General features: G+C 35.9%; 2 protein-coding genes across 2 annotated transcripts; one reads left to right on the forward strand and one right to left on the reverse strand.

Moving 5' to 3' along the window:
• Nucleotides 1-7,313: 7,313 nt before the first annotated feature.
• LOC118916956 (F-box/LRR-repeat protein 21-like) lies at nt 7,314-13,497 on the forward strand (the record flags this gene model as incomplete). Its single annotated transcript, XM_036894345.2, has 2 exons — nt 7,314-7,491; nt 7,817-13,497. Coding segments are annotated over 2 exons (819 nt in total), but the record flags the coding sequence as incomplete, so codon positions are not given.
• Nucleotides 13,498-13,664: 167 nt separating this feature from the next.
• LECT2 (leukocyte cell derived chemotaxin 2) lies at nt 13,665-22,961 on the reverse strand. The gene is made up of 4 exons (XM_036897816.2): nt 22,706-22,961; nt 21,082-21,178; nt 17,978-18,123; nt 13,665-13,845 (listed from the first exon to the last, which is right to left on the reverse strand). The coding sequence occupies exons 1-4, from the start codon at nt 22,749-22,751 to the stop codon at nt 13,679-13,681; spliced, it is 456 nt and encodes a 151-aa protein (XP_036753711.1). The 5' UTR covers nt 22,752-22,961; the 3' UTR covers nt 13,665-13,678.
• Nucleotides 22,962-24,561: the final 1,600 nt, after the last annotated feature.

A 24,561-nucleotide genomic window follows, 5' to 3' on the forward strand; every position in this document is an offset into this window, starting at 1 on the left:
AGTCATATTGATAATTCAGCAGAGAAGTTGCTATAGTAAATAAAATTGTGTGTTATCTGATTAGAGGAGTAGAAGTCATTTGATTTGTCTTTCTCTTATTTGTGATGTTCCTCTGAAAGTGTGCCTGATAGCTCCTTTTGACGGACTTCTGTTGTGGAATGTAAAGTGAGGAACGCCAGCCTTGCCATTGTTTGTGAAATAGTGGTTTGGATAATAGAACAACAAGTCGCAGTGGGGAAATCAAGTTGTTGGTAGTGAGCTCAAATATATTCTCCCTGTCTATCCTCCAAAGCTCTGATTTAGGAGCAAGATTCAAAGAAAATGAGAGCTGGCAGTTGGCAGGCCATAGAAGTTTAAGAGAAGTTTTAGTGGATTAATAGGTTGCCTTCTCCACCTCCTCTGTGTAGTTGAAAATGGCTTACAATAGTAGAATGTATTTTTTCATTTATTTTACATTTAATCATGATGCCCAGGCAGTGAGTTTTATCCTCGTGTAGACCTATTACTATTTTCTTCCACGTCCATAGACTGCTCCTAATGGACAAGTCACTGTGCCTAAAATTGGTCAAACCTCAAAGAGAATATGAATGAATCAATTACATCTATCACTATAAATTAAAAATTTTAAACCACAAAGGCATATATTCTGTTAACAGACTGGTCAAACAAACTATATTCATATGGGAATGATAAATAATGAAAGTTATATGTCTGCTTATTATAACCGTAGTGGTGTTATGCAATGTTAAAATTGAAACTAAAGGTTAATAATATAGCCTACAAACCAAGTGTAATCATGGACTACCTTAAGTTTTTGTAATATTTCTCCATACATGTTCATTGAAATGTGAATTTTCAGAGTTCTTTGACTGTTAGAGCTACAGTTTTCTATCTTAGTAGAACTTCAAATGTAATTTCTGGCAAGTTACAATATTTCCACTAACCAGATTATATTGTTTTTTGTTGTTTCTGTTCTTTTAATGGACAGGTTTCCTTCTGAGTAGAAAAATAGTTGGAGAATCAGTAATTTTCTGATAAAACACAACAGCATAATACAATGATTTGTAAGTATCCTAAGTATAAAAATTATTGGGTTTTATTTACACATTCTAATGAATGTGTTTTTGTGGTATTTTGCCAAGCTAGGAAGTGAAATCAATGGATGTGATGAGTACCCCATGGAGGCAGTTTTTTCATTTGTTGAGAGTGAACTATAATTTGGAAGCCATATTTAGGTAAGAAAATTGATAGTTTGAAGAAGAAATGATCAATTATTTTAAATGATCATATTTGTTTAGGTTAGAATTTTTACATATCAAGGTTTTCAAGCTAGTAAAGATCAGTTTGACTTGCATTCTAAAGTATATTTTACTGATGCTCATGGCTATGAAATTATATAAAATTATGATTTGTAGATGAGTTTTATGCTCTGAAAGTTAATGCACACATAGAAAAATATTAAAATGTTATTTTTAATAGGGTTATTGATATTCACATATTTGTTGGTTATGGTGATTCTATCAGTGATTGGCATTTTAATTTTTTACTAAACAGTTTTAAAATCAGTTTATGTCACATACAGTCAGATGTAATATATAGCACAGTTCCTTTGTTTAGAACTACAAGGCAGTTTCCTAATCTGGCATTTGAATGGAATCATTGTTTTATTTTTGGCTTCACTCCTTTTCTAGTGAGGAATTATATTAGGGGTAACTTTTTTTGTAATAATTTAGAAATTTTAATTATCCATTCTGTAGGCTACTAAACAAAACACTTAAAAGCCAAATGTGAATAAATGTGCTCCACATCAGAGTTCAGGATCCAGTATTCATTCCTCTACCTTACTTGGGCCATTGTGTTTCTTTAGGGAAATACTTTAGGGAATTATCATTAAAGAGTAGATCAGCCCTTTGAAAATAACTTATTTTGAATATGCTTTGAATTACTGATGTCAGCAGATTCATATAGTCTATATTGTATTGCTGGACTTATTCTCAGGTATGCATGTAACTGGTTGAATCAGACTAAAATTGTAGTGGATGTTTTGAAGCTTGAGATATGCTTGAGATATAGCCTTGCAATGATTTTTGTTTTCCAAACCTTAAATACAATCTTTCATTTTGTTCAGTGACTGTTTAAGTCAATTCTCATTCTGGGTCCAACTCAAATATGTTGTGGTTCAGAATGTTTCAAATTAGACAGAGTGACTCACAAGACAGAAATGTGTACATATTAAATAAATATTACATTAGATTTGAAGGGCATGTTTCAATTATGACACTGAATCTTCTATAGATAGATTTCTAACATTCAAGGTTGAAGAGAGGGCTAAATAGCCCAAGTTAAAGTTCAGAACCACTCTTACCATTATTTTGCCTCTCAAATAATTGTATACTTAAAAAGACTTTGGATTCTTACATAAAATACATGACAAGGTAACCCTATATACTTGGTTATAGCTGGACCGGAAATTTGTTGGAATTTAGTTGTATCTCAAGTTGACTAATACCTGGAGATTCATCATTTCTTTTTGTTGGGTAAGAATGCTCATTCCTTTGCTCTTTTACCTTGGCTGGTGAGGGTCAGGTATATTGCTTACACAGACGCTGTCTCTGCCATGTCCAGCTTCTCTAGAGCTCCTGTGCCCTGGGCGCCATCTGAAAATCATCACAGATTATTTGACTTTTTGTTAGAATTGTACTTCGACTAAAGTAATGAAATTAGTTGAGAAAAGTGCATTGGACAATTTCGTATAACAACCACTGACACATTTGTTGAGCACTTACTGTGTGCTGGCACTTAAGGTACTTCAACCCCTACAACAACCTTATGAGAGAGGTACTGCTGTGCTCCCTGCTTTTCGGATGAGGAAACTGAGGCTCAAATTAATTTGCTTGAACAAGATCACATGGTTAGTGAATGGCAGAGCTGGGGCTTATCCAGCCTATGCTCTTAATTATGATTTACTGTCTCCCATACTCTTCAAAAGTTTTTAGCACAATTGCGGTGTGATGTTTCTTCTCTGTAGGAGACAGTAAAAACACAATAGCTGACCTGGGATAAACTGGCTACATACACTCACTCCTTCCTGGGCCATTTTCTGCTGGAAGCCTCCCCAGCCATTCCCTCCCACTCACAAACTCAGTCACATGCCATTACCTTATTCTTCCAATGCAGCTGTCCCAGTTTCAGTGACATTTATGTTAGTATTTCACCGTTTGGCCATGGTTCTTTGAGAACAGGCTCCCTCTTCTTCATCTCTGTTTCCCTGGCACATAGCAGTGCCTATCAATGCATGAAAGTGGAAGACTACTATTAAAATTGTATTAAACTGTTTTTTATTTTCTAATGTCTTTGTTTACAACTAGAGCACAAATATATGATGGAAACATGGGGAAACTTTTCATTTCACCTTTTTTAATGTTTATAGAATGAAGAGGAGCAGTTTATCTCTTGTGGCTAAAATTGTCCAGCCTTCACCAGCAGTGAAACAGCCAAAACTTGGATTCTACTCTTCTCTCAACCAGACTCAGACGTCTGCTGTTCTAGACTGGGGGAGTTTGCCTCACCATGTAGCATTATGCATTTTCCAGTATCTTCCTTTAGTAGATCGGGCCCGGGCATCTTCTGTATGTAAGAGATGGAATGAAGTTTTTCATATTCCTGACCTTTGGAGAAAGTTTGAATTCGAGCTGAACCAAGTCAGCTACTTTGTATTTTAAGTCCACTCATCCCGATCTCATTCAGCAGATCATTAAAAAGCATGCTGCCCATCTCCAGTATGTCAGCTTTTAAGGTGAGAAAAATAAGCATTAAACAGGAACAGTGACATATTTTGTGAACACATTTTTTTATATCTAGATCCTTATATTGAAGCAGGCCTTGAATTTTGCAGAATTTTTATTCCTATTTCCTGTTTTCCAGATTTGTAATTATTTGCATAGATTAAGATGTAGAACTTGAGCTATATATAATCAAATAATTTACACTTCACTTTCCTTCATTTGGTGCTATTATTAAAATTCAAGTAATTATCAAGGGTTTATAAGCATGGAGCACTTAAAAAGTTACTTATCATCATCTCTTTCTCACTTTATGTCAGATATTTTGTAAAGGAAAAAATGCTAATTTGTTTTATAGCTTGAAGGGATAAATACAGTTTACAATTCTATAAATCATTATACTGCCAGTAACTTTCTGGTAAGTTACTTTCAGGATATTAAGATGAAAATGGTCTTTATAGGTTGATAGTAGTACTGAATCAGCAGAAGCAGCCTGTGATACTTTCTCAGCTGGTAAATTGTTCTGTCTGGACTTTGGGCTTGATTTCAATGACGAAGCAAAGTTTTATGAATCTGTCCAAGGTAAAGATGCTAGGCTTTTTCATGAGATATACTAAAATTCTTAAATACTGGCAAATTACACCAAAGGGTTCTTTTCCTAAACAAAAAACAAACTCCTACTTGTATTATAAGAATTATTAAAAGCAGTTTTCTGTTTACTAGCACTTACTTTTTGCCAAAATAGCTTATGCCTGGTTTCATTCCACAGTAGATGTCATTAATATAAAATTTAGATGTTATACTTAGGATTTTGAAGTGTCTCAGTTTACTTATTAGTTTCTTTGAATATAGAGTGTGTAGGGCCAATAGTGAATGTTTTTCATGTAATTCTATAGCCTTTCCATTGAAGGTGGAACAACATAATATTTAACTAAATGAAATATACTAGTTTGGATTATGTTTGTATCTATGTAATAATAGAAATTCCAAAATAACAGTGGCTTAAAAAACATGATTGAAGCTTACTTCTCTTACATTAAAGTAATGCACACATGAGGCAGACCATAGCTGGTATAAAGTTGTTAGGAACCTAAGCTCCTTCCAGACACTCCATTTTCTCCAAGGTGTTTTCTTCATTTTCAGTGTCCAAGATGGCTTTCTGAGCCCAGCCACCACATCCTGATCTGGGCAGCTGGATGGAAGAAGTGGGTGAAGAAGGGTATGCCCTCTCCTTTTCAGGGAGACTAACCCTAAGTACCACCTAATGCTTCTGTTTCTATCTCATTCATCAGAACTTAGCTTGGTGGCCACACCAGATTTCCGCAAGACTAGGAAAAAGTCTTTTAATTGGGTGGTGATGTGCCCAGCTAAACACTGGGGCTAGACTGCCAAAGAAGAAAGAGTAAGCGCAACCTGCAGTCCCTGCTGCAGAAACTAGTAACTGTCTTCTCTTCATTCTGCTTCAACTTGAATGCCATCTCCTTAGACAGGGCTTCCTTGACTATTTTTGCTTAAATAGCACCACCTCCTCCAGTTACTTTCTACTATATTACAATACTTTCTTTATATCACTCATTAGTACTTGAAACTACCTTGTTTATTTAACATGTTTATTCTTTTCTTCCCAGACCAAAATGTAAACTCCTTGAAGGCAGAGGTTTTATCTTGTATATTTACCTTTATAACCCCAAAGTTAGAGTAGTGCCTGAAATATAATAAACACTAGATTATGGTTGTGATTAAAACTGGCTAGTGGAGACCTTTCTGTAGAAAATGATAGAGGAAAAGGAGCGTCTTCTCTCTCATCAACGAGGTCATGGCTCTCTTTTAGGAAGCATTTCTGCTAGCCTGTTTATCTTTTGTAAGAGATATGCTGGAAAAAAATGGGTCATTTGGGTATTAGAGTAATACAAATAATAGATGAAAACCTACTACTTCTAAATCGTTATTTCCTTGTTTATGAATGACGGAATCAGGTTAGCCTGAAATTCTTATATTCTAAGCTGCCTTGAATATTGCACATCAGCTTTCAGGGCCAGATTGCAGGTTAGCTGATGCGGTCACCAGAGTGAGACACCACCAGCAGTTAGCAGGTTTCATTTTAAGCTCTGTCTCCACAGTAAAATGAGTTCTGTGTCTGGCAAGAGTTGTGGATATCTCTGAGCCTCAGTTTTTTCAATTTTAAACTGAGGAAAACTAAAATGGAAGTACAGAATTTTGCTAGGCATAAAAGGTGCTAAATGATTACATTGTTACTATAGTAAAATATGTACTCTAACGCTTAAATGTGTCCTTCAGGACTAAAAGAGTCCATTGAGAATTGATTAAAGGGAAAATAAACCTTATATTTCATAAGGAAAAAGTGATATGTTTATATTTTTAAAATAATTTTGGCACCATGAAATTTAGGAAAAAATTCTAGTAGTTCACTGTTTAAAATTTTGTGTGAATCAGTTTACAATGAATATAAAGCAGTACATTTTTTTAGAAGTGAATTTAGATTTATAGCAAGTTTGGTCATTCTGATAGGGATGGTAGACCCATTGGTAGAATTCAAATTGATTTTGAAAAAGAAAAAATGATTATGCACGGATCAGACTTTTTCTCTGTTGACAAAAAAATACTGGATCTGAAAACTTGTGAAATTGTACCCATTCTAGGGTCAAACTAAATAAGCTTTAGTTGGTCAGTCTTCAAACATAGTTTTCAAAACATATCTTCAGTTAATTTGCTGGCAAAAAACATGTCATTGAAAAATATGTCATCATTTATTACTTGTCTGTTCATCAACAAATATTTACTGACCTCCTACTGTGTGCCAGATACTATTTTAGGTGCTGGAAATACAGCACTGAATGGAACAGATAAAGATTCTGTTTCTTCAATGGCCTGGGTTGAAAAGGTCCAGATGGTAAATATTTTAGGCTTTATGGGCTGTGGTTCTCCTGCAAGTACTCAACTTTAGTGTTGTAGTATGAAAGCAGACAGACAATATCAAAATGAAGGAGCTTGGCTGTGTTCCAATTAAAGTTTAATTATGGACACTTGAAAGAGTTTCATATAATTCTCACATATCACAAAATACTACTCTTTAAATTTTTTTTCAACCATTTAAAAATGTAAAAGCCATTCTTAACTCCATCTTAACAAATAATAACAGACTATAGGCTGGATTTGGGCTTCCAGACCATAATTTACCAACCCCTGTTCTAGGAAATAATAGAATTCTATCCCTTTAATATTAAAAAGCAAATCATTAAGATTAAAAATAATTAGAAGATATGTTAAAATAATAATTCAAAGATATAAAATCTTTGAAATGTCTTCCTTTCTCACCATTCCATTTATCAATTATGAAAGTATAAAAGTATACTTTGTTATAAAAATGTCTTCTATTGGCTAATGGTACTGTAAAAAACAGTAGTATGTTGAATGCTTTACTATGTTATTGTTAGCATATATTGATATAGTTTTAATGAATTTATTGAAGCTGTGAATTCTTAAATAATGTTTTCATAATTTTTTTTCTTATTGCTGTGCAAGTCTCATTTTGTGTCAGCACTTACACTTGTTTTTGTCAACTCAAAATCTTCCATCAAAATTGAAGACACACCAATGGATGATCCTTCATTGAAGATTCTTGTGTCCAATAATAGTGACACGCTAAGACTTCTAAAAATGAGTAGCTGTCCTCATGTTTCATCTGATGGTAGGTTATACATTTTAAGCTTGTATGATGCTTGTTGTTATAATAATAGTAACAGTGCAATTTCATATTGAAAACTGCATGCTTATGAAACACGATTTATTAAAGGAATCTTTTTTCAAAAGAATTTTTAATTTGCAAGGTAGATATAGTTTAAATTGCTTCTCCCAAGAGTATTTTACGTATGTATATCTGTCTCATCCATCTCAGAAATCATTAGATACCTGAGCAAATAATGAATAATTAATATCAAATATAAATTTATAAAATGTCATGTTAGTATCAATATGGTTCTTTGTTCTTAAGAATTTATCCCCCTTTCCTGCAGGAATCCTTTGTGTAGCTGACCATTGTCAAGGCCTTAGAGAACTGGCATTGAATCATTACATTCTTAGTGATGAGCTTCTCCTAGCACTTTCAAGTGAGACTCATGTTAACCTTGAGCATCTTCGAATTGATGTTGTGAGTGAAAATCCTGGACAAATTGAATTTCACTCTATTAAAAAACCAAGTTGGGATGCACTTATTAAACACTCCCCTGGAGTTAATGTTGTTATGTACTTCTTTTTATATGAAGAGGAATTTGAGACATTCTTCAAAGAAGAAACCCCTGTTACTCACCTTTATTTTGGCCGTTCAGTAAGCAAAGCAGTTCTAGGACGGATAAGCCTCAACGGTCAGCGATTCGTTGAGTTAGTGGTATGTGCTCATGGTCTTCAGACTCTTGATGATGAACTTATTCGTATTGGTGAACACTGCAAAAACTTAACAGCCGTGGGCCTCAGTGAGTGTGAAGTTAGCTGCAGAGCATTCACTGAACTTGTGAGATTGCATGGGAAAAGGCTAACCCAGCTCTCTGTAATGGAGGAAGTTTTGATCCCTGATGATGATTTTACCCTAGAAGAAATTCACACTGAAGTCTCCAAATACCTGGGAAGAATATGGTTCCTTGACGTCATGCCTATCTGATAATTGGCCACCGAAGATCCTTAAGTTTTTAAAAAAATCAGTGAAGATAACTTCTTTCTGGCTATGCAAATGTAAATTTTAAGATGCATTGCCAAAATATTTCAGGTAAAATATTTTATTATTTGCAAACTGTCTTACGGGATTGTAGCAGAAACATTTGAAAAAGTGAGAAATTTGAAAAGCCAGAAATCTCCAGTAGACACAGACACTGTACTGTGGATTAGATAGTTGATACGCTACAAACTGGCGGGTGCTTTCTAGATGAGCTCCTTAGCCTTCCTTGAAGGCGTATTGTAGCTTGCTTAAATAAATTTATGCTATTGAGCTTTGACGTCCATAAATTATGACATTTAAAACTTTATGTTGCTTTATATGCTTCTGTTTCACCTTGGTATTAATATATTTTATAAAATAACTAGTACTAAAAATATTAAAATCAAAATATAGATACAGAGGCTGACAATTGTACTTAATTTTTAGCACTATGTAGGATCATTATGATTCAGTAAACAACTTATAATTTCTAATGCACTTTGAATTCTACTTTATTAACTTGGGAGAAAGTGGCCATTAGATTAAAATAAAATAATGCTAATTCAATTATAAAGATACAATGGCTGCTAATGGATTGAATATACTACTTAGATAAATAGTAAATTTTGCTGAGTGTGTTTGGGAAGGAATCAGTATTAACTAACTTACTACTGTGTACCTGGAACAGTGCTTTGCAGAAATGATCATACAGTTTAACTCATACAAAACTCTTTAGTGGCTATGTATTGCTATTAGGAGGAAGATATATCCTTACGATGACCTACAAGACTCTCCGTGGTCTGGCTGCTCCCTGCTTCACTGCCTCATTTTCAACCAAGCTGCCCCTTGCCCTTCCGCTCCATGTCCTTCAGGTCCTTAGGACAGCCGTGCACCCTCTAGTCCCAGGACGTGTGTACACATTCTTCTTTCTACTGAGATCACTCTCTTTGCTCCCTCAGCTCTTTCTCTTAGATGTCATTGTCTCAGGGAAGCCTCTGTGACCCTCAGCACCCCGTGACTTAGTTTATAATTTGTAATTTACTTGAATGATTATCTGCTTATTACGTGCACTGTACGCTCCATCCATGCAAGATCACTGTTTGGTTCTGCTCATTGTTGTATCCTCAGCACCTAGCATAATATTCAGCACACAGTAGGCACTCAATGAATTTTACTTAAGTACTTTCTTTTTCACACTTGTTCCCATAAGTCCTCCCTTCCAATATCTTAAATTTCCTTCTGCAAAAACAGACTAAAAAAAAAGTTAGAGATATGTTCATTATTTTCCAGTTTTGAGTATCTCTAATCAAGAAACTTCATTTAAAAAATATATTTCTAAAACACTAAATACATTTTAAATATTTTAAAACTAATTTCTATTAAAGGAATTAGAATGCATTGTGATTTGTAAGTGATCATTTTTAAAAATAGTATATTTTATATCCCTTTATTTAGAGACTGCACTTGTACATACATTCTCACCACTGCACCACATTCTTTCTCACGGTGAGTTCTGTAAGAACAGGCATCTCATCTTACTCACCTATGAGTCTGAAACTATCAGAACAGGGTGTGTACTAATGTACATTAACTAATGTGCCCTGATGTGTACTAACTCAATACATGCTGGTGGAGCTGATATGCTGGCTAAAATATAAAACCATTTCCTTAAAGAAAGTTATAACTATTGCAAATCATATAATTTATGACCTTAAGATTTGAGGGGAGTGCAGAAGCAGTATATCATAGGGAACTTCAAGTCTGATTAGCATAACAGGACAAACATAAAGGAAATGGCATAACTGAGATTGGAGGGATTAGGCTGTCTGGAGAGCAGAGTAATGGTGGAAATACTGAAGAGATAAACCTCTTCTCTCACCTGGCATTACTTTAACATGATACAGTGGAGCAGGGAGGTGGGAGTATACGTACCTGAATGGTAAGGTGACAGTGCCAGTGGTGTTTGCACTGGAGTATAAAGAAGCAAAACAGACTGGAGGAGAGAGGTCAAGGGGGACTTTCTCCCTGTAGCCTACTAGCATGCAGATACAATGAGTACCAGTGGCCTTTTTTATATCAGGTTAGAAATTGCTCCTCTAACTGGTCTTCAGTGACCCAGGAGTAAAACCTAGTGAACTAAGCACTATAGTGACAATCTGCCTATCTTCCTAATCTACAGAGTAAAACCTAACTGTTGAGCTCAATTAAATGACCATGGTTTGTTTGACTTACTGAGTTGACAAACCGAAAAGCAAACATTTTTAGGAGAGCCAAAACAAGACAAGAAAATACAGCATATTTTTGATGATTAATCTAATGAAAATGTCTCCATTTACTTTGAAAGACAATGAAAAGCACTGTTTACTTAAGGTTAGAGGATTATAGATGAATGAATGAATTTGATATTAGATGGATTTCAAGCTTTAGGCTTTGAAAAACACTTTAGTCCTGTAAGCAAATTTGTCCATGTTAAAAATATTTCTTTGCATTTGTTAGAGCGTTTTGGAAAAGGATAATTTCGTGGGCAAAAAATAAATGGAGAAAATGAATAAAAAGGTTCTGTTGTAGGTTGTACTGAAGAGGCACAAAAGTAGGAATCTCAAAGTTTTGTTTTTCCTTCCTTATGAGCCTTGCTCTCATTTGTATTGTACTAAATATCCGGAAGATAGGCAGATTGTAAAGTTATGCCACTAAATGTGATCAATGTTGTATAAGGATATAAGAATTCTTCTATGGCTTGGCTTCTTAAATTGGCCACTTGTTCTCCCATTAAATTATTTTCCTGAAGAAAACGAAAAATCTTTTCTAAATAATAATTGATTTATTTGCATAATTAATTTAGTCATTGAACCTAATACCTGACACAATTTTTAAGTATGTATTATATTATTTTATGATAGATTATAATCATACTATTATAATTGTACTATTATTTCTCAATCATTGGAACATTTACAATACTGTAAGTTGAACATGTGGACCCTAAAACCTTAAAGAAAAGGAAATTAAAAAAAAAAATCAAACCCTCTGATACAATGCACCAGAGGGCGCTGTACTCTTGTTTTTCCTTAGAAAGAAGTCCTTTAGTCTAAAGTTTGCGTTTCCATTCAACAGATTTTTGAGAGTGCTTGTGGAATGCTAGGCTTCTAGAAGGCAATGTTCCTGGTCTACCTTGGGGAAGCTCTCCGTTCCAGGTAATGAATCTGGTTTTTAAACCAGTTTCTTAAGGTTGATTATTTAGAAGGCAAAGCATATATTTCATTGTTCAAACATTTTAGAGCCCCTTTAAAAATTGCTTTTAAAATCTGTGTGCCTGTTTTCTTTTTTTGCATTCTCAGTAGGAGCACTGCCTTTTTCCTTTGGAAACGAATTTAATTTCTGAAAACAACTTAAAGTTATTTGGCACTGAGGGGGTGAATAAGGTAAAGGTAGAAGATAAAACGAGATAGTGCTATAATTTTCTTTTTTTCAACCGAAAATTATTAATTTGCTAGCATTGTATTAGATGTTATGACACAGTAGAAAATAATATTTAACTGGATATAAGAAAGGGTAATTGTGTTGTATAGACTTTAAACTATCTAAGAGTTATCATTCATTCTTTCTTTTTCTGGGATACCCTCTTGCAAGTCCTGTTACTTCTATAATATATTATCCATAATAATAAATACCCATGAAATTACCTCCCAACTGTAAAACTCTAGCATTGATAGTAACTTAAATTTCTCTGTGTAGTCTTTCCCTATCTAGCCCTGAGGTAACTAGTGTTCATTATTTGGTTGGTTTCCTTTTTATGTATTCTCACCACATATATGTGTTCCTAAAACTTATGTTTTGGTTTTAATTGGTTTTACTTTATAAAAAGAGTATAATGATATAATATGTGATATATGACATGTGATCTTTTAGACTTTTTTTACAAAATTATATTGCTATGATTCATCCATTTTTCTATATTTAGCTAAGGTTCATTTATTATGACTGCTTTGTAATATTCTTTTCTGTGCTTAAAACACAAGTTATTTGTCCACTGCACTGTTGTGGGTACTGGAGTTGTTCTAGGTTTTGCTGTGACATATAAGTGATGTCATGAACATTCTCCTAGCATTGAATGTCCTGGCATACAAATATAAATGCCTCCCCAATAATAAATTCAGCAAATTACATTTTCTACTAACTAATCTACACTAAGAATGGAATTGTTCTGCTGGAGTTTTCTGTATACCAAGAGGATTTAAGCAAAAATTCATGAAGAGCTTCCAGAATGATGAGTTCAGCTTCCTCATTTAACTGACTAGTTAAAATCTAGGGAGCCATCATTTATTTCTGGTCCTTTGAACGTTTATATGGTCTTATGTCCCCTGAGTACCTATTGTCAGCATAACTAGGAAAGAATAATATAGATAAACAATGATACGTAGAATGAGGAGTCGGATATGCATGTAACTAGATGAGGCTGCCTGAAGTGTTTCCACAAGATACTTCAGGTTAAGACAGACTTCTTTCTCTTCCTAGTACTCGTTGTATGCAGTCTCACTGAAATCAAGGTTATTACATATTTTCTTGTATTGCCATCATCCATTACCTAGAAAATCTACCACTCATATAGAATGTGGGAAAGTGTGTACATGCAAGACCAGCAAATTCTGTCTTCTCCATCCAAGCAGCACACCCTCTAACCAGTTTGACATCTCTAAGGATATTGCTGAAATTCTTTACAATCTTTACTCAAAAGAAGGCTCCAGTTTACTCAGTTACTATTTATTAAGTATGTATGTATATGTCTAGCACTGTACAGCACTCTATTCTTGTAACATAAAAACGTTAGACTTTTCATTTTCAAGCAGAATGATAGCTAGTTTTAGAAGTGTCCAAATGCAGTCTATACCAGCTTGAGTTCATATGTGTATATATCCTATGTATTCAGGACTGAGAAATCTTCAAAAAAAAAAATCTCAGATCCCATAGGTGATGTATATAATCAGTGCAAACCTCAGGACTCTCAGAGAGTCCTGAGAAATCAGTTGACAATCAAACATCAAAGTGGCAAGGAGTTAAAATAAAAATTCTATTTGCTTTCTTGTAGTCATCATGTTTCTATTTGACCACAAATTTCTTGAAGAGTAGGGTATGCATCCAGGTTTTTAAGAAGATGACTTTCTATTTAGATCTGGTCACTTGTCTTCCTTTATAGGTATGCAGTAGGATCACTCAAGTCACAGTTTTCAATGTGTACGTGGGACTGTATGCCAGGATAAACCTTCTGCAAGGGCAGCAGGCTTCCCAGTTTTTCTCCCTTCTTGATAGAACCCTTATATTTAATCGGCTTAATGTAGAACATTTTAATACAGAAACCTAAGAAAAAAAGAAGTAAAATTAGTCATTATCTGAGTTTACTTGTGTAAACTTAAATCAGAAATTCAAAAAATAACAAAAATGGAAAAAAAAAAACCAAAAAAACAAGAGTTGAATGAACTCAATGAGGGAATAGAAGAAAATAACAAAATCATATCAGAAAGGAAGACTTAAATTATAAGGTGTTCAAAGAAGAGTAGATTAAAATGAAAATTTAATAAAGTCATTGAAAAATAGCAGAAGAAACTAGGTAGCTGAGAAAATTAATCCTGACCAATGTCAACTTCAAGACACAGTCTAATAAAACTATTAGATTTTAGAGACAAAAATAGAAATAACTGGTTCAAGAATACCAAATCTTCCAAATACCAATTTTTTTAAAGAGAAGGCCCACCAGATAATTAATAAAATACTATAATCATAACAAAACTATGACAGTTTAAGACTAAATATATGAGTTATATCTATAAATGTTAACTCATCTATTAAAAACATTTTCCTATTTGCTTGAAAAGTAAAACCCAATTCTATGCTATGTACAGTAAGACATGGTAATTGAAAAAGGCTAAAAATTTGAGGGTCAGACAAAGATTTGCCAAGCAAACTAAGCAGTATAGAAAGTAAGGGTTATGATCCTTACCAAAGAGTGGAACTCAGGCAAAAAAACAAACAAGACACAGGAGGACCGTCTCTAAAGTTAAACCCAGTGATAAGACAATAGTTAAAACTATCCATGCGCTAGATAAAGCAGAAGCCATATGTATAAAGCAGACTACAGGACGTACCAGGGGAAATAGACAGAACCCACTAGTAATAGAAGACTAACACACATATCAGTGAAAAGAGCTCAAGTAGACAGAAAGAAAACATAAAAAAGGCTATAGAATGATGCTGCCCAACATAGTAGACACTAGCCACATGTGGCTAGTCAGCACTGAAATGTAGTTAATCTGAATTAGGTGTGCTTTAAGTGTAAGATACACACTGAATTTTGAAGACAGTACCAAAAAATGAGTATTTCTGATTTTTGTATTAATTGCATTTTGAAATAATATTTTAGAGAACCTGTGTTAAATAAAATGTATTATTAAAATCAGTATTATTTGTTTCTCTTTGCTTCCTTGATGTGACTACTAGAAAATTTAAAATTATGTATATGGCTTTTGTTATATTTCTGTTGGACATTTACTGCTGTAGAAGATCTGAACAAATCAATAAGGAATGTCTTACATACATATATGAAACAGAATGTGTTCAAGACTTCTACACGAAAACCAATACAACTACCAGTATAACAGTGCAAAATGACCTAAATAAATGAAGGATATAATATGTCCATTGGTCAGAGGACTCATTTTTTTAAGATACCAGATCTTCTCAATTTGATCTATATAATCAATTCAAACCTAATCAAAGTCCCAGCAGGATTTTTGGTGGAAATTGACAGACTTATTCTGTAATTTATTTGGAAATGCAAATGACCAAGAATTGCCAAGACAATCTGAAAGAAGAATAATAGTGGGAGTTTTATACTATCAAATATTAAGATGTATTTTAAAGCTATAATAATTGAGTCATTGTGGTATTTGTGCAAGACAAACTGACCAGTGAAGCACAATAGAAAGACCAGAAACAGACCCACATATATTCAGACCCTGATTTGTGACAAAAGATACTGCAATGTAGTGGGGGAAAAAATTGTCTTGTCCAGCTAATGGTACTGAGTCTACTAGGTATCAGTGTGGGGGGAAGATCTTGATTCTTATCTCATTCCTTACACAAAAACCAATTACAGATGGGTTATAAATATAAATATCAAAGATGAAACAACAAAGCTTATAGACAAAAATATGGAGAGAATATCTCTATGACTTCAGGGTAGGCAAATGTGTCTTAAACAGGTAAATAAAATGTGTTAACAAAGGAAAATATTACTGAACTAAACTGCAATAAAAATAAAAGTTTTTGTTTATTAAGATATTTAAAAAGTGAAAAGGCAGCCCATAAAGTGGGAGAAGATATATGTAGTGTGTATATCTGACAAAGGACTTACATCCAAAATACACAAAAAGCTCCTATTCTAATAAGAAGAGGGCAGAATACTTGAATATGCACTTCACAAAAGGTAATATCCATGTCATCAGTAAATACAAAAATGTGCTCAGTTTCATTAGCCATCAGGGAATTACTAATTAAGTCAAATGCGATGCCTCTACATACTCATCAGAAGGACCGAAATGAAAAGGTACTAGATAACACCAGGTATTCCGTGTGGAGCGACTGGAACTTTCACACCCTCTGGTAGGCGTGTAAATTGGCATTACTACTTTGGAAATTGTGCGACAGTATTTATTAGAGCTGAAAAAATACATGTGTGACCTGGCAAGGACACTCCTACAACATCCAGCCGGTTGCTAAATATGTTGATTCCAACTCTGCGTTCTGGACCTGGGGAAATTACCACAGGGTGGATTTGTGGACGCACTGGGCCCACTCTAAGATGGACCTACTGAAAAACTACATTGATCATCTGACCCTAGAAACCATTAGTGTGACTGGTGGGCCACAGTGGCCTTTTGGGTCTCCAGGAATTAGTTTTGAGTGAGTGTCCAGTAGTCTCTGGAAGGCCAAATTATTTCCTCTTCTCCAGTATACAGTAATCCTGCTAAATGGCTACAGGCCCGTTGGGGATGGCTGGAAGTACAGTTGAGAGGATAAACTTTGGGCTGTGTGACACAGCCCTTCCTCAAAGGGACTCAGCCTCTCTCATTCATAGAGCCCTGGGACTCTGAACTGGCTCAAGTCTGGGAATTGTGGTTGGGGGGAGGTTTTGTGACTCATTATTGTGATAAGTGAAGTCAGAATTTTGTTCATCAGACTTAGAGTGTTTCCATTTGCACAAATCAAATAAGGCTTTAGTAGGCTGCCCATCTATTCAGTTCTAGGGTTGCCATGATTAATTAGAAAGTACCACAAATCTCTGTGCTCCAAATGAATCTTATTACTGCTTCAGCTCTGCCAGCTGTTAGGTAACCATGCCAACCTTGGCCTTGGAAACTAAGTGGACCCCATCCAATGACAGCAGTTTCTCTTCTCATTCTGGGCCTCCAGAGCATAGCCACCACAGAGCTTCTAAAAGACATGGGCTCCCTCACAAAGTGTTTCTCACAGCCTTAGTGAGGGAGGTGTCCTGCAGACCCATCCCCAACAGAAATGTATACTTATGTTCATTTAAACACACGTACAATAAAGTTCATAGCATTTTCTTAATCACCTAAACCTGAATACTATCCAAATGTCCCTCTAGAGAAGAATGATTTAATAGATGAAGATGGATGTGTACAATGGGATACTATGCATCAATAAGAATGAAGGAACTTAAACTACACACAAAAACATGGATGCATCTCACAAACATGATGTGGAGTGAAAGAAGCCCCACAAAAAAGACTGCGTGCTGTTTAATTCTATTTATGTCATTTTCAAAAACAGGCAAAGCTACCGTATGGTGGGATAGTGATTACCCTAGCTGGGAATTATGACAGAGTCTCTGGGATGCTAGTGATGTTCTTTTATTGATGTGGATGCTGGTTACACAGGTGTATTCACTTTGTGAAAATTTGTGGAGTTGTACACTTAACACTTTTTTACTTTTCTGTGTGTATATTACACCTCAATAGAACAAAACCAAACAACAAGCCCAACACCTGGCATATACTAGGAGACCCTGCTTTACCTAGAACATAGAGGCCTTTGAAAATACTTCACTGTCAGCTTTTGCAGCAGTGCCAACATTTTTGAACTGTGGGATTTGGGTAAATGAAAGTGTCTGTTCGTTATAGTTGATATTGTTGAAAGTGATTTTGTTTATAGGTTGTTCAGCAAAACCATGCAAGTCAAAGCCCTTGTGTCAGCCATAGTTACATGGAGTGTGTGCATAAAGAAGATTTTAGGAAAAAGTTGGAACATCTTTAAATGCATTAGCTGTTTTAGTTTGGTGCCCTATGTCCTTTATGTTCTAGGTTTTATCATTTTGAAGGAAGTATGAAACTTGTATGTATGCAATATGCATTAAGTAAATAAGCATCACACATTTTCAGTATATGTCCCAGGAATATACACCACCTCTTACCTCTTCCAGATATCCGAACACCATTGTTGATAGCATTTTTGTTTTTATAAGGTTTCTCCTGGCCCACAATCATTCCAGTGAAAGGTGCATAAACAGTAGATCCATCAGAGCACAACACATCCACACCCTGATGAGGCCTGTGATTTCTAGGATGCAAGTAAGAATGAACAGACCAAGGAACTTCCCTGGAACTCTATTGCCCAGGAATGTGGTGTTGGCCCACTGTTCCCAGACTAGGGTATCAAAAATTGAAGCTGCAGGAACATGTTGAAATGCCCCAGGTTTCCTTACTCTGTTCAACCCAATTTTAGCCTCCCTCCTTGCAGGTAGTAGTAACTATGTTGTAAAGGTGAAAGCAGTTGAGATAATATTTGGTTGATGGAAGCCTTTAAAAATATACTAGCTATTATTATTTTATGGCATTTGGGGGAAATGAAGCAATACATGTAAATCAGTTTTATAGTCATCTGAATCTTGACCTTCAAACCACTTAGAAAAGAGTTGTCTTTTTATGGGAACCTACCATAAAACAATCATATTACCTTTGTCTTGTTTTTCTCAGTGACCCAGAAGTCATCATAAGCTTCATTTACTGTATATGGTATTTCAGTGCAGTGAGTGATGCCTCCTGGGTTTATTTAAGAATATGGAACACAAACACAGAATGATCCCAGATTGTTTCCTGAGATTGTCTCTAACAATCTCCACTGTTGTCACTGCAAGCTCCTACCAGCCTCTTCTCCCTTCTGATAGGCTGTTAGCTGAAGAATCAGACTCACCAGAATTATAGAATTGTGTGTAAAGCAACACTGAGCAGGTTCCAAGTGAAGAGCCAGTAAGTTACTGTAGAAGTCAAATGCAGAAGCCTTAGGGTATGATCTAACTGAGTCTTAGTTTTGGCACATTAGAGGCCACTTTTCCATATTTCCCATCTCTTAGCCCTGTTCCAGGTATTTGAGGTTGCTTTGTAAGCAGTGTTTAAGTGAAACTTCCACTATACTTAGGATGGGGATCAATAATGCAATTGGACACGTGGCTATTTCATCAGAGAATGGCACCCCGAAGGTGATGCTGTGCATTTTTGAACAATGGCCATCCTGCCCAAAGCAATTTACAGATTCAGTGCAATCCCTATCAGAATACCATTGGCATTTCTCAATGAACTAGAGCAAATAATCCTAAAATTCATATGGAACCACAAAAGACCCTGAATAGCCAAAGGAATCCTGAGAAAGAAGAACAAAGCTGGGAGTATTAGGCTCTCTGACTTCAAGTTATACTATAAAATTGTGGTAATCAAAACAGTATGGTACTGGCACAAGAGCAGACCTATAGATCAATAGAACAGAATAGAGAACCCAGGTATAAATCTGCACATATTTGGTCAATTAAACAGTAAAGGAGCCATGAATGTACAATGGGAAAATACAGCCTCTTCAGAAACTGATGTTGGGAAAACTGGACAGATACATGCAAGAGAATGAAACTATATTACTTTCTAACTCCATACACAAAAGTAAACTCAAAATGGATCAAAGACCTAAATGGAAGTCATGAAACCATAAAACTCTTAGAAGAAAATATGGGCAAAAATCTCTTGAACTTAAGCATGAGCAATTTTTTCCTGGACACATCTCCTCAGGCAAGGGAAACAAAATAAAAAATGAACAAGTGGAACTATGTCAAACTAAACAGCTTCTGTACAGCAAAGGGCACCATCATTAGAACAAAAGGGCATCCTATGGTATGGGAGAATATATTTGTAAATGATTTATCTGATAAGGAGTTAACATTCAAAATATATAAAGAACTCATACAACTCACCAAAAAACACAAAATAACCTGCTTAAACAATGGGTGGAGGGCCTGAACAAAAATTTCTCCAAAGAAGAAATATAGATGGCCAACAGGCACATGAAAAGATGCTCCACATCGCTAATCAGAGAAATGCAAATCAAAACCACAATGACATACCACCTCACACCAGTTAGAATGGCCTTTATCCAGAAGACAAGAAATAACAAGTGTTGGCAAGGATGTGGAGAAAAGGGAACTCTCCTACACTGTTGGTGAGAATGTAAATTGGTGCAGCCACTATGGAAAACAGTATGGAGGTTCCTCATAAAACTAAAATAGAAATACCATATGACCCAGAAATTTCACTTCTGGGAATTTAACTGAAGGAAACAAAATCTCTCATTTGAAAAGACATATGCACCTCTATGTTTATTGTCTCATTATTTACAATAGCCAAATGATGAAAGAAACCTAAGTGTCCATTAATAGATGAATGGATAATGAAGATTTGGTACATATACACACTGGAATATTATTCAGCCATAAAAAAAGAAATCTTGCCATTTTCAACAAGATAGATAGACCTAGGAGGGTGTTACGCTAAGTGAAATAAGCCGGACAGAGAAAGACAAATACCATATTATTTCACTTATTTGTAGACTATAAAAACAAAATGAACAAAATAGCAGCAGACTTATAGGCACTGGTGGTATGAGATGTGACTAGTGGTTACCATGGGTGAAGGGCCGGGGTCAGTGAGTGGGGAGGCTGAGGAAGAGAAAGGGAAGAAAAAAAAAAAAGTTCATAACAGTGTCCCTCATTGCCTAGAAGAAATTGCTTGCTTAGGTCCTGCCTCTGGTGTTCAACTCCGAGCCTGGGTTAGTAACACCACGGTTTGATGGGAAGAGGAACAAAACACCTAAATCCAAATCCAGCCTTCACCATCTCTAACTGCGTTTCGCAAGTCCCTTAACCCTTTGATACCCAAGTCCAAGTTCCTCATCTGTAAAATGGGATAGTAATGTTTGATTTTCATCCTGGAAAAACCAGGTAAGATAACATTTAGAGGGAGAACACTGCTCCCCTCTCTTTCCTTATTCCATGCTTTCTTCCCAATTCAGAGCTCATACTTGAAGCAGAGTTCATGAAAGTTGCTGCAAAGACAGTAATGTATCTGGTTTCATCTCTGAATTTTCTTATTGTCAGAAGGGAGATGACTGTGAGCACGTGGGGAAATGTAGGGTAAGGACACTAAGCAGAGAGATTGGAAGCCAAAAGAGTTTGTAGTTCTTTGTGAAAGCCCTTACCTTTGAGCAGTGTACTCGCCACAGCCGTGGCTGTCACACATCCTGATCTCATTGGAAGACTTGCCGGCACATATATTAGCCCATGGTCCAGCCAGTGCTGAAAAGGAAAAATATGAGAAGCAGGTTTCCTGACCTCACGTATTTCTAATCTCCATCTGCCTTACAAGTCTCTCAGTGGATTCAAAAATTCTGTTTTCAAGGTAGTTTTTCCTAGCTTTCTGTAGCTTATGGGAAGGTCTTCCTTTAATTCCTGATTCAGATATAAAATTGGCCTTTTCCCTGGCCACAAAATTTGTTTTATGACATACGGAGTGTTTGTAAATGAATTTATTTATAAACATTAACCTCCATCAATATAGTTCATTTCAGATTATCCACGAATAAATGGCAAAAATTGTGCTTTTTGAATTTTCTTTGCTTATTACTTAGCATGGGGACCATTATGTGTAGGTTTTGCAAAATAGTCAGACAGCATGACTCAAAGAGGTAATTCTAGAAATTCTAAAGTATCTCTGAAATGTTCCTTTATTGTTAGTCCTAATAATCAGATCCAAGGAAATATTTGAAATAAAAAAGAAACAAGCTCTGAACTAGCAAAGTTTGTTAGCACTAAATAAATCTCTCCTATTTGCAAACATGGAAGAGGGAGATTCTTAGAAATAAGAATATACCAAACCAATTTGGCCTAGCATGAAGTAAGAACGCAAGGTGGGAGAAGGGAATAGAAATAATTATATGAAAAATTATGAAAATTATGAAGCAGTAAAACATGCAGGAGGGGGCTGGCTCTCTCAGTGTATTTTGTGCAAACGTTTTTCAAGTGCAAGCTTGTTTTAAGTGCAACTGCTCTTCAATACAGTAAGAGTTTGGTAAATATTCAGTTGAATTAAATTTCCCAGATTTCCAGTGTTAACATTCGCAAAGAGATGCGACTAGCAGATTTATCTTTTCACTTTGAAACAAACTAACAACAACCCAAGCTAAAGCAAGGACCAGCTAATTTGATTTTTTTATTTCATTTAAAGATATTTTACTATTTATTGTTATTTGTGCTGTGCTGTGAAGAGAAGCTACAGAATATGGCCATTCAGCATATTCTTTAATATACTTTTAGAGGTGGGTTTCAAATATCTTACACATTGGAGCCAGGCTTCAAGTCAACACCCTTATCAAGATATACTGCCATCACTTTGGCAACTAACATTTATCCTTGGGAATTAAGGCAGATGTTAGGCAATTAATTAATGTATTCATTCCTGCTGTGACTGCTCTGGGAGCATTCCCCTTGTCTCACGCACATCTGTGTCTGTATCAGGAATTTTCCGAATCAAATTCTTGAACAAACTTTTTATTTTCTAAATTATGTTCCAATTAAGTCCTAGACCAAGATGAAAAGACCTCCCTTCAAGTCCTCCCACTGCACTTTAATGTTTCCCTTGTTAGAGAACCAGAACACCCGAGTGGAAATCACTGGGAGTCCCCCGCAGTGTATCCTGCTCATCCCATTTTTAGTAACCAAATACACAAATTTCTGTTGTGACTGTGATATCAGTGACTTCTAAATCTATCCTTTTGAGATGAGTTTTAACAATCAGCCAAGATTCTATAAATATTTTTTACTTACCAGTTGAAATCAAAACAGCAAAAAGGAGGACTCCGGTGGAAAGCATCTGGCTTTTGTTTCTCTTATGTTTCTTCCCCCGATAATTAGAATTGCCTCCGGGTACTTTAAAGAACAATAAAGTTTGAATTCGTATTGTCCAGCTATTTAGCCTTAGAATTCTGCATCTCTCATTTCTTTACTTTAGTGTGAGACACAAAAAATAGGATTAAGGGAGCAAGTTCTAATATTCCATGGGGTAGCTATTTGGTTCCCAGGTAGAACCTACGTAAAAGCTTTTGATCTGAAGAAGAAGCTAATTTTATTGGAAATGCTGACTAAATATTAACAGAAAGTGATAAGGCTAGGTGATGAGTGACTCCTCTGGGCTGTGGCTTCATGAATAGTTGCATATAATAAAAATACGAAAATATGCATTGACTAACTTTAGGATAATGGTTACCTCTGAGGAGGGAGGGAAATAGAATTGTGAAGGTGTATACAGAATGCATAAACTAAAATATAAAAAAGAAAAATATCAGAAGCAAATATATAAAAATATTAATTTGTTAATTACTGGTGGGAGATACATGGTAATTGTTATTCTCTGTACTTCTCTGTGTATTTCAAAGAGGTACTAGTACCTCCTCCTTTTTATGCTTAATATTAAGCTGAGGCCCTGGAATTTTCCATGGAAACATCTGCATTTAAGTAATTTGTTAGTAGCTGCGGGAGAAGAGATTGTGGCCCCAATTCTTCACCCCTCTCTAGGTCCATTCCCCTGTTTGCTCGGGGGCAGAGAGGCCTTCCCAGCCCTTGGTCTGTGGTTTAGTTGTATGGCTTGCTTCCACCAGTAAATGAGGCAGAAGTGACGGTACGTGAGGAGGCCGACTGGGCCCCCCTGGGCCTTGCGTCTCTCCTCTTGCCCTCTCGTGTTCTGCCTTGGCTGTGAGGAGAGCTTTTTCCCAGACTAACCTGCTGGCGCCAGGAAAAGAATGAAAATCACATGGAGCGGAGTCCTCCCAAGCCAAGCCACCCCAGCTGAAGCCAGCCTAGCACACCTCTTAATTTATGTTAGAAGATAACTAGCGCTCAGTAGCTCAGTACTTAGAACACAATAAGCTCCGTTGTGTATAAGGAAATATTAAGGGGATTAAAGTGAATGCAAGGTAGCTGACTGAACATCTGTTCTCAGTGGGGCCAGCTGATGTCATTTTGGATCGGTACCCCAGGCTAGAAGGTCCTAGTTCTTTGTGTATCATCAGTGACTGTAAGGAATGTTCAGAGGATTGCTACATATTAGAGATCTTTTGATTAGAAACACTGATTTGTTTCTAATCAAAACACTGTTTGGAATGGGACCTTTATCCTGTCTGAGCTATGCTTCCTCATAAAGAGATACCTGCAAGAGTACAATTACTTGTTGGGCTGCAGTTACTGGAGGGCATTTAACTTTTGCAAGGCATGATCAACTACTAGCATTGTAAACAGATGTCTCATTTCTCCCCCCTGCCTCCGGCCTTGATCATTTTATTTTTCTCAGCACTTTCATTAAAGGTAGAGGGGCCAGGAGGAGGAGGAGAAATTCAGGCTGGCTATAATTCAAGTTTGAGGGCAGTGGAGATAAAAATTATTTTTCCTCTATTGGTACTAAAAATTACTAGCTTCTTTCAGCACATCATTCTCATCTCTTATTAGAAAAGCTGGAGATAACATAATGTAAGAGCTCACCCAGGTGCAAGACTCTCACCATTTTCCTCCTTCTGTAACCCTGTTTCTCTGTAACTCTGTCTTTTGCTTCCTATGAGGTGGGTGATTAACTCATATGGAAATATCAAAGTGAGAGGACTGGCCATATTCCAGGAATTTTTGAACTAATC

Source organism: Manis pentadactyla, chromosome 13, assembly GCF_030020395.1.
Source record: "Manis pentadactyla isolate mManPen7 chromosome 13, mManPen7.hap1, whole genome shotgun sequence".
NCBI classification, from domain to species: domain Eukaryota; kingdom Metazoa; phylum Chordata; class Mammalia; order Pholidota; family Manidae; genus Manis; species Manis pentadactyla.